Here is a 10,682-nt window from a genome sequence, read left to right on the forward strand (position 1 = left end):
ACTATCTAGGACAATGTGGCGAACCTTGGTGTAATGGCGCTCCACCACCTGCTGAGATGCTCCGGCCTGCAGGTTACTCAAGATGACGATCCGCTTGAGTGCGCCATCTGGGTTCTTGAAGTTACGATGTAGGAGGAGCTGTATCTCGAACGTGTAGGAGCATTTTCTCACGACATTACGATCTGTGTATCGCCTGAAGAAGACTCGGTGAAAAGTTTTGTGCAGCGACGTGCGTGTCGTGGATGCCAGGTTCGACAGCTCCTCTGCACGGAAGAATTGCTGTTCATCCTTGATTGAGCAGCAGTCCTTTAACGACTGTGTGGTGTCAAGCAGCGAAATCTGCAGTTTGTATAGCCCCAGCAGCACACTGCACTGGTTACTATTCTATTCTTGCCCAGCCTGATTCAGAAACGAGATAGGCTCGAGCAGGGAAGAACCTGCACCATCTCCATCTTGTCTCGTGACAGGGGAATGCCGCGGGCAGAACCACGTTGTCGCGGCGAGTTTTTGCAATGCGCTCGTCGTACCATTCGACGAGCGAGCAGAGCGGAAGCAGCAACAACGAAAACGGCGTAGATCAACACTTGGACAAAGCAAATTTGATAGAACAATTGGAGTGGCAACATACAATATTGGGGGATTGGCGACGCACTTGCACGAGCTAGGACAGCACTTGAGAGCAGTGCGAGAGAACACAGAACATGGACACAGAGACCTAATATTCCTAGAAAAACCTATCAGACAGAGATGGAACACAGCGCAGCGACGGTGCAGTATGCGGCACTATGGGTTTTTAAACACACAGTAGCTCATACTATGTCGTGGCCGAAGAGAAGACCTCATTCCTCTCCGACCACAGGGGGTCATACGGGAAATACATCTACCGACCGGAGCGGTGCGGGTGCGCAAGATGCCGACGGTCTACCCACCGCCACACTATGCGCAAGCCGTCACACACAGCATGATAGGCTAGAGGATAGAGCTACTCAAACAATCGTTTGGTAACGCTGCCGGCTGTGAAGTAGCGGACGCATGGGACACTTTTAAGGCCTCCGAAATGGTGCAATTCAAGAGCGCAGCGAGAAAACGAATGACCAGCGGATTCCGGGAGAGCATACGCAGACTCAAAAAGAAGCTGAACAAGTCCAGCTACACTGCAGCGGAAACGGAACAGGAACTAGCAGCCACACTGGCGGAATTGAGAAGGCTACAAGCGGAGCGTGGAAATCTGAGGATGAAGATCCTGATTAATAAAATGCATGGATCACCAGGGCCTCGACTAAGCTGTTATTTCGCAGAATCGGTACCAAATTTGGAGATAACACAATTCCATCCCTCAAATCAAGAATAATTGACTCCAAGTGGGGGCTCACGATAAAGCTGACAGTCTAGCTGAAAATAGGTCTCCCATTTTCAAAGGAGCTGCAGAGGAGAAAGGAAACATAGGACGATATCTAGATCGACTAAAAGGGAACTAGAATGCACTGAAATTGGAGGGCATAGATGAAATCACGCAGGAGGAAGTCGCAACAGCGATTAAAAAGTGCAAGAGGAAAAAACGTGCGGACCTGACGATCTGAACAATGATTGGTATCAGGACAAATGTGAAAAGATAGCGCCAATTCTAGCGAAACTGCTCAATTCATGCATGGGCAATGGCACTACGATGAAGACCTACGTGGATGCCTTCATATTTAGCATCAGCAAAGGTGGGATCACAAGTGACCCGCTAAATTATAGACCAATAGTGGTGCTGAATACCCGCTACAAGTTATTCACGCGTATATTAACATAGAGGGTACGACGACATATTTCAAGGTTACTACACCGCACACAGTTCGGTTTCGTTCCTGGACGAACGATACACGAAGCTATCGACCTACTGGAAGCAGCCAAAGTTTGCTACCAGAGGCGGGAAAACTTGAGTCGAGCGCAAGTGTTGCTTTGGACTTTGCCGATGCATGCGATTTATTGGATTGGGATTTTATTCCTTGCGGTGCTAAATGCCAAATGATTCTGTGCGACAGTACCGCAATTCATACAGGAACGAAAGTGCGGTTTGTGGCAAATGGGAGTCTCTCGCAACAGACGCTGGTTACAAGTGGAATCAGACAGGGGTGCCCGTTAGCACTGCTCCTATTTATTATTGCAGTAGAATTATGTATGACGAAATAGAAAATGACCCCACGCTCAAGGAGGTAGACAGTATCAGGTATCTGGGGCACATTGCACGAGTGGACAACACAACGAACGAAGCATGGATGAAGGCGTTTGTGGCCCTGATAGTGCGGCTGCTACTAGCGGCAGGGGAAACGAATACAGTTCACCAAAGAACGATGATCGCATCAGCAGTTCTTATCCCAATGTTGCTGTACGTTGACCGCCACGCGTGGCCTTCTACCCCAAGCATCAAGTGGGTGTGGAAATCGAGTTTCGCGCTACCCGACCGCACTCCATCCGGATGGATCAAAGCAGAAGTGGCAGAAACAGCTCCGCAACTGGCATGGGGAGGAGAGGGGGTCGGATTGGCAGAATTAAAAGCAGAATTCGTAGCACTAGCAGCAACAGCAGTAGGAAATTGGGCGATGATAGAGCGAAGAATGGTGAAAATCACAGGAGACGTCTTGCGAAACGATCTGACGGAAGCACGTAGACCACTTACACCAGTGAAGATAGAATCTCAGTCCAGAATAGCAACAGGTATGTGGACTAAGGGACGACCATAGACTACGTATGCGCTCGTAGATCATTGCCATCATCGCCAATTGGCCGGAGCTAACCTCCAAACCAGCGGAGGAGGAGCTGCTATGGGTGCACCACGGACTTGAGGACCCTCATCACGTATTCACAGTGAACGCGGAATGGGGCGCCATAACACACTCATGGAGCACGATCAACAGAGAAATGCAGAACGAGGAAACAAGCACAATTTGGAGGAATCAGTCACTAAAGAGCTTCGGGTGCCACCCAATACACTATGGGTCACACCGCATCACACTCTGCAACGGATGAAGCCGGTGTGGGCGGGGAGGCGGCGGTAGAAAATGTCCAGGAGCCGACAAAGTCACTCTATCTAAAGAAGAGAGGAGAAGACGCGCGGGAGCCAGCATTATACACCAACAACCACTGGAACGAACAAAACGGGCGAATGGCAAAATCTCTTGAAACGTTGTCATGACAGTGATACGAAGAGTAGAGGGGTCCCTGCACACCACGTGCAAAATGTTTGGAGATTAAACATGATCGTTTACGCCTGTGAAACAAGGAGAAGTACAGCTACGAGTGTGTTGCATGCGGGCGAACAGAAAACTGGATACAGCTCATCCAGTGTGGTAATGTCCAGTAGCGACGGCTTTCTGGGATTCCATTCTGCAGTACTGGGACGCGGAGATCAGAGAGCCGACCAATCAGGAATGTCGGTGAAATGAAGTACTAGAAGACATACTAGGTATGGAATTACAGACAATGTCACAGTGGATTGTAGCCTAGGGACAAACCCAGGCAGATGACACATTGGGATCAAGCACAAGATATCATGCAAAAGCTGTGAGTCATTGGATGCGCTGCGACGGTAACACGAATGTGGAGGGGGTACGTAGACATACTCTATCCTGATGGGAAGAAACCAACTTGCTGAGGCAAAAGCAGCGAAAACACGAGGCTGCGCTCAGGGAGGCGATATGTCGTTTCTGGAGCACTTTGTACCCACTTACACTGAAGTCTAAGAGTCAATTGGACACGGTGGCCTTCATAGCTAGCAGAAAACGAGTGGCTACGGCGCGGACTGACGAAACAAAAGGGATGGCAATTTGTGAACGATTGGGGCTCTTCGACGGCTGATCAAGAGGAAACACGGGCTCTGGAGGAAGTGGCAGTGTAATAATGGCAATGAGAGGGCCAAAGAAGTGCGGTCACTGCGGGCAGCTCCCACGGCTCTTAGCATCAACACGGTAACTAACAACGTCGCAGAATTCGTGGGGTTACACAGACTGCTGCAATGGACAACGGAATGTCGGTGGTACGGATTGCATAGGGTGGGCGATAGCGCAATGAATATCAGGATGCTGAAGGAGCGAAAGCTACCTAAAAGCAAGTAGATACAGGACTGGTACAGGATATCCAGAAGCCTGGCAGATGATTGCCAAGTAGCGAGCTGGACACATCAGTACAGAGAGCACAACACAACAGCAGATTGGCTAGGAAACTTGGCGAATGATTCCAAGGCCAGCTGTATGATAACGATGGAAGATGTAGAGGATGAGCATCCTGTACGCAAAGGAGTCGAAGCTCGTATCAGAGGAAACTGTGTACGATGGATCGAGGAGGAAGGGGCACTATAAGTACACAACAAAGGATGAGAACGAAACATGCAGCAGGAGAGGCTGCACAACTCGACAGTAAGCAAGCACCTATTGAGGATGGTTACTACAGTCCAATTCGAAGGAGTAAGTGACACAATACACCGCAACATTATTATTAATATTTAAGGGAAGTCACCAACAGCGGAATTATCACTTTGTATGAGTTTAGAAAAGTGACAAACTACCACATGATAGCGGAAAGGAAGGATGTGGGCTGTCGTCTTTGCGGGATTGTTACGAGCTACGAGCTGGTCGCTGGGCCCTCGACGCTGCTTGACTTTTCTGTTTGCTGTAGCTGCACTTCCTAAATGAATTCTCGCTGACTAGGTTTCTTTGATGAGTCATCGGCTTCGCAGGTGCTAACTACGTCCAGGTATTCTTGTCTGGTCTGGCTTGCAGTATCGTTATGTAACGGGGTACACCGACGTGTACCCATGTTACATAAAGAGTGACGGGATGTCTCTCTTTTGTGCCCATGGTACGTGGTACCGGTTGGCGGTGAGCCAACCATTGGGCACTTGTTTAGCTTTTACTATAGTTGACTTAGAGTTTGTAAGGATCAAGCTTGACTCACCTATAAAATATATTCAGTCTTTAAACCTACCGTCTAAGTCGTAGTCGGTTCCCTTAGACCGGGAACCGTGAACTTGTTGTTCACCGAGAGCTTACGCTCTCTAGCACTTCCTCTGTGCAAGGTGCTGTGTGCCCCGTCACACGTTACATGTAGCCAGCTGAACTTGGCTGTACTCTGCCTTCCCAGGAAACCGGAGTATCCCTTTAACTGCGCTTCTCTTCGCTGCTCTTTGTTGCGCTACATTTGCTTCGTCAGGGTACTTCACATGGCTTACATTGTGACGGGATCACACAGCACCTTGCGCTTGAGGAAGTGCAAGGAGTATACAAACTCCAAGTGAACTGCAGTCCGATGGTTCCCGGTCTAAGGGAACGGTTGACTTGAAGAACGTAGATATTAGAGTGATATATTTATAGTTACCTAAAAACCGTGTCACCATCCACGCGTTAGTGATGTTGGATACACCATGTACCCAACTCGGAAGAGTGACGGGTACTCTTCATATAACCCCGTCACATCAATAAGCGGCAGCATCTTCATCGCTAGTGACAATTACCAACCATTGCTGTTCTCTTTCCTTTGAAGAGCACTGTTAGCACTGGTATATCTATATCGAGCGAAATCCTAGACAGGTCCGTCTTTAGATCTTTGATTTCCTGGTTTGGGAGGCTGTAGCCTCCGCTCCTATATGTATCTGGGCTAATAGCACATGCTTGGGCAAGTTATCTCCAAACCGTTGATCCGGGGCTAAATGTGAATACAGGGGGTACTCCATCGCCTTGAAAATATCAATGACTTGGCTATCTGGCTTCCGTTCATAGTTTGCGCTAGGATCGCGGCGGCTGGGGCATCTCCAACGTATCATTAAAAGATCCTTGCCCTCATTTGTTGTTCGCTGTCTGGGTACCGCTAATGTCTCCATCGGGGTCATGCACAGATCATATAGCCTTTTCGGCTCAGCAGATTCTATGGTCTCCTCTTGTTCCATCCCTTTGACCACTGCCCCAAGGTAGGAGATTGGTTTGCTCTCGCTTTAGTGCTCTCCAGCTTCGTCAATTGTAGTCTCCGGATCCACGAAAGTGAATAATCACAGTCTATCATCCAGCTCACCTTGCGTACTGTGCGCAATTGTGATGCACGTGTGCATCATCTGCTGTTGTCGCGTGAGCACGTGCTGCCTTGCGTTTGTTCCAATAACCCCGGAGTCGGCGGTACTTCAGCTCCATCGTCTCTGGTATCGGGTCACTCCATTTCGTTTTCTCTGCTTCGGATGGCAGCCCAGAATCCTTCTCTTTCAGCTTCCCCCAATGCTCTTGGAATCGATGCTGTCTCGCCATGTCCGTCAGTCGTAGTACGGTGCCGTACATATTGCCTCGGCTGTGTTGCTGAGCAGGTAAATCCGCAATTATTTGAAAATCACCTGTCCGTCTCCCATATCTGCACTATTTGGCTTTGTTCCTGGGGTTCTCAGATTTCCTTCCTTGATTCCTTCTATCAGCCAGTGCCGTCGTGGCGATAGCTTCCGTCCGCTCTACTTGTTCATCCTTGCGCGCTGCCGTGTTGTCCCGCTCTCCTTCCCATCTGCCGTTGGACGGCCTTTAGTTCTGCCTACGATTCTCCCCTCGCTTGCCGCATTGGTTTTGCTCTCCATCATCAGTAGTCACCCTTGAAACCTCGCGTTCTGCTCGACCTCTTGTCCAGCCGGCCCCTGGTCCTGCTCGCTGTGCTCAACGTACTCCCAGCCGTGATTTCCTTCGGCGATCTTTTCGTTATCTGTCTTTTTTGCCCCCCCCCCCCCCCCCCCCCCCAGTAACCGGGTCGGTTGTTGCTGTATTCGCTGGACTTTGGCCCACGAAGTATCAGTATCAGTATCGTGAGCGGGAGCCGGCGGATTTGGATGATGGCCTACCTTACGCACACGTGCCCTGAACAGACAGCTCCCGCGAAGAGAAACCATCGTTTCGGCACACACACAATAGAGGTTCCGCAGCCCAACCTCATTAACCTACGGCCAGGTACACCGCGACCGTCGTATCCGATATGAGGGGCGACCCCAGACACAATTCAACACGGGGTGATCCCATTTCAGCATTCGTCATCATGAGCGTCCGTACACCGTAGACGAAGGGGGCTAACCAACGATCTGTTTCTCGGCAATACTCCGGCGGACGATCAGGTTATAAGTGCTCAATGACAGTCAAGGGCAGTCCATCAACACAGCCCACCAGTGTGCAGGCACTTGGTGAGAGTGAGCAACAATCTGTCAGCCTAGCGCTCTGGTGTGCACGTACTTGGTGACGACAGTTCCAGTTCGGTGACTAGATCTCAGTCTCTCATTACAATTATAGCGGTGCACAAGGTGACAACAACCGCCAGCTCATCAGCACGACATCAGCATTATCAGCGCTACGGTACAGCTCACCGTGTGCAGGCACTTGGTTAGACCGAACAACGGTCTGTCAGCGACATTTACAAATTTCCACCTCAGCACGAGCACTCAGCGACGTCAGCTTAGCAAGAAGTCTGTACCTCAGGACGATTCTACCGACGTGCAAACACTCGGCAACAAACTTCAGCTCCTCCGGGACATGCTCAAATCCTCAGCACGACGCACCGGAGTGCCCAGACATTTGGGGATGAACGACGAGCAACTCGGGGAATTCGGGTTACGCAGTACACAAGTTCAGCATGCATCTCATCGATCCCAGCAAATAGACAGAAGCAGCATCTACGATACCAGTAGCAACAACACTCAGAACCATTCGGTCCGGCTGGACCATTACGTTCATGTGCAGTCCTCGAACGCCTACACACGACCAATTGCAGTCAAGTAGTGCCACGCATGCAGCCCCATGCCAGACACCGCGAGGCTCAATTGCAGAGCCCAGTCCGTGCACACCAATTTCACGTCTCCAATTATTCAATTTGGGGCTAATCCTCTCATTGCCAAGAACACGAATTAACAATCGCGGAGCCAGATCCGTTGTTGCAGCGCACGGTTTAGGGAAAATTGACCACATTGGACGGAGCGGCCACCAGATATGCCAACGAGGAGATTTAGTATCACGATTGCAGATGCAGCCTCACCGTGGGAAGATGTCGAGACCGCGGTGGATAGGACGTCTGCTCAACATCCAAACCCACGAATAATGGTCGCTCAGCTTGGCGCTGCTCACCATGGCGACCACCAGCACAGACGACCTCAAGAGCAGTATATATTCAAGACCATGCCTTCAAAGCAAACAACTCAACTGCCAGAACAGAAGCAAGGAACGAAGAGCCTCGTCGAGCACCCAACACATTCAACAATGAGCTGTCAATTCATGAGACTAATCTCTCAGAGCACTGCTACGCAGTGTACCTCTAGCCTCGGCTCATATTCCACAACGAACAGCTCGACTGCCCCCTATGATGCCGCACAACAGGAAATCTCTTGTAAGCGTTCGACGCATGCTTCCCCTGCTCGTCAACAGCAGCTCAAGCGACGTTAAACCCTCATTGAATTCAAAACCAACAAGTTCATGGCCTTTTCACCCCTCAACGTGTTGTCACTGAAACAAACACCTATATTATCGTCGTTAGGCATCTCCCTCAATACCGTTTCACAGATACCGCAGTTGCGGACGTGGCGGTGGGGGCGCCGGTTGGCTCTTCTTGGCGTCCCCCACTGCGAACGTCAGTTGCAGCGTGAACGTCTTGCCGTCCTTGTCCCAGTTGCTGAAGAACTTGCCCTCGCTCTTGTCCACGTCGTCATTGGGGATCTTGAACGCCACCGTCTCGTACGGCTCACAAGCGAACAGGAGGTACTGCCAGCGCTTGTCAGGCGCCTCCACCTTCTGCTCGAAGGCCGACATGAACCTGTGTCGGGGCTGCAACTTGTCTGCGATCTCCGGGTACGCCACCTGGAACAGGAGGATCCTGGAGCCCGTGTCCGGGTCTCTTTGTTTGGTCACCTTGTACCCGGGCAATCCGATCTTGAGAGCTCTCGGTCGAGCGGCCGCTGCAGCTGCTGCCGCCCTCGCCTCCTGAAGATTGGCAGTCGCAGTGGAATGGGCCGCGTCTGCCGCGTCTTTGCCCGCTCGACGGGCCAAATTCGTCTGGTGGTGCTTGCCCTGCGTGTGCGCCAAGTAGTTGCCCTCGTTGTTGTGCAGCGTGAGGCAGAGCTTGCACTCGTACGAGCCCAGGTGGTTCTTCATGAAGTACGGGTCCTTGGCCAGGTCCACCGTCTCCAGCGCCAGCTTACGCAGCCGCTCGCGGCGGTCCACATTGCTCTGCGACTCGGATGCCACGCCTCCCGAGCCAGGCTTGGACCCCACGCGGTTCTGGAAGTCTATGGCGATTCGCTTTTGGCCAATTATTAGGAGGACAGGACGACGGTATGAGAGGAGGGAATACATTTAATTGGTATTTTATGGCGAAAATGTTAAAGCTCATCGTGCAGCTCCAACATGCTGCAAAAATGGCTTACTACTACGTAGTACATCACATCTCTCAACGCTCAGTATAACAATGAAAGAAACCAGGTAATGTTCATTCATTGCCTACTTCCGAGTGGAAATTACAAACCTCTTTACCCAGATAGTGTTGACTCTTGCTACGATAGCACAAGCAGAAGCCAAAGTGACGTCTACGGGTATTCAATGTGGCGCGCGTTGTAGTAGTTGGTGTAGCTGGTGAGAATCGGCCAGTTCTTGTGGCCGATCAGTGGATACACACCAAATAGCTTTAATTCTTCTTGCAGCTGGATTGGTTTCTTTCCCGCCAGATACCAGAACGGAAATTGAACCTGAGCCTTAGCTAACCGAGCTGCTGCCGCAGCTTTTGTCGCAATTTCCTTCCACCCCCTCTCTTCGTTGCTGGATGAGTCGCCATCGTTCGCTTCGGCCGTCTTGTGGGTTCGTAACAACCTCTTTCCGCTCGCGTTGTCCTGCAGCGACTCAATAGTAGATAGTGGGTCCGTATTGACTATCTTGGAATTCGATGGTGCAGACACAGCGTTGGCGCTTGCAAGGAGGCCGAAGATTGATACGATTAGGAGATGCAGACGCATTGGGAAGCTTGGGCACTGAATCGCAAAATGAGGAATGCGCTTGCATCAAAATGAAAAGATGGTGAAACTGAGAGCCTGTCCACCATCTGGACAGGCATTGTCGAAGCAATAACGGTACCATGTAAAGTAGTGACTTATAATAGCGATAGTATGCATTAGTATAGTAGTGACTTATTTTGGAGAGTGAGTAAAATGCCCGATTGGAACTCCTCTCCTGGAACCTAACCCTTTCTTATTTTCTTTGCTGCTGATTTTGCATATCCGTACAAGGTATAACGTATACGAGGTGTATACATCCACATCACAACCTCAAATCCCCCCTCACTCAGCAAGCGGATGGCTCCGGTGGAAGGAATATGACGCCGGCGCCGCGAACCCAAAAGGGCAGTGCCAGAAGCGCCCCCTTCCTGTTGACCAAGACGACGACAGCGAGGAGGAAGTATCAGACGTGTCCGAGAGCTCATCCATGGCTGCGTATGTCTCATCACCGAGTCTCAATGGTGCCGAGTCGGCTGAGCCAACAATCAGTACCAGTGATCAAGGCAAGGAGCGGATTTTGAACGCTCCACCGCCTCAAGAGGTGCAGTTCTCATCGTGGGAGGCCTACGAGGCCTATCTGGCCGTGTTCTAAGCGCAGTCGTTCCAGGTAGCTCTTCGTTTGTGTCTCCTGCATTACTTGGGCTATTTCACCGTCTTA

At 50.8% G+C, this 10,682-nt stretch overlaps 2 protein-coding genes across 2 annotated transcripts; both read right to left on the minus strand.

Annotated features, from left to right (window-relative positions):
- Positions 1-8,537: 8,537 nt before the first annotated feature.
- On the minus strand, positions 8,538-9,332 carry KRP23_9486 (Splicing factor 3A subunit 2; the record flags this gene model as incomplete). Its single annotated transcript, XM_067895043.1, has 1 exon — positions 8,538-9,332. One exon carries the CDS (start codon positions 9,330-9,332, stop codon positions 8,538-8,540), a length of 795 nt encoding a protein of 264 aa, XP_067742665.1.
- Positions 9,333-9,562: 230 nt separating this feature from the next.
- KRP23_9487 (uncharacterized protein) lies at positions 9,563-9,985 on the minus strand (the record flags this gene model as incomplete). Its single annotated transcript, XM_067895899.1, has 1 exon — positions 9,563-9,985. One exon carries the CDS (start codon positions 9,983-9,985, stop codon positions 9,563-9,565), a length of 423 nt encoding a protein of 140 aa, XP_067742666.1.
- Between the last annotated feature and the right edge of the window lie 697 nt (positions 9,986-10,682).

Source organism: Phytophthora ramorum (genome assembly GCF_020800215.1).
Source record: "Phytophthora ramorum isolate Pr-102 chromosome Unknown Phyram_PR-102_s0008, whole genome shotgun sequence".
In the NCBI taxonomy this organism is placed as follows: domain Eukaryota; phylum Oomycota; class Peronosporomycetes; order Peronosporales; family Peronosporaceae; genus Phytophthora; species Phytophthora ramorum.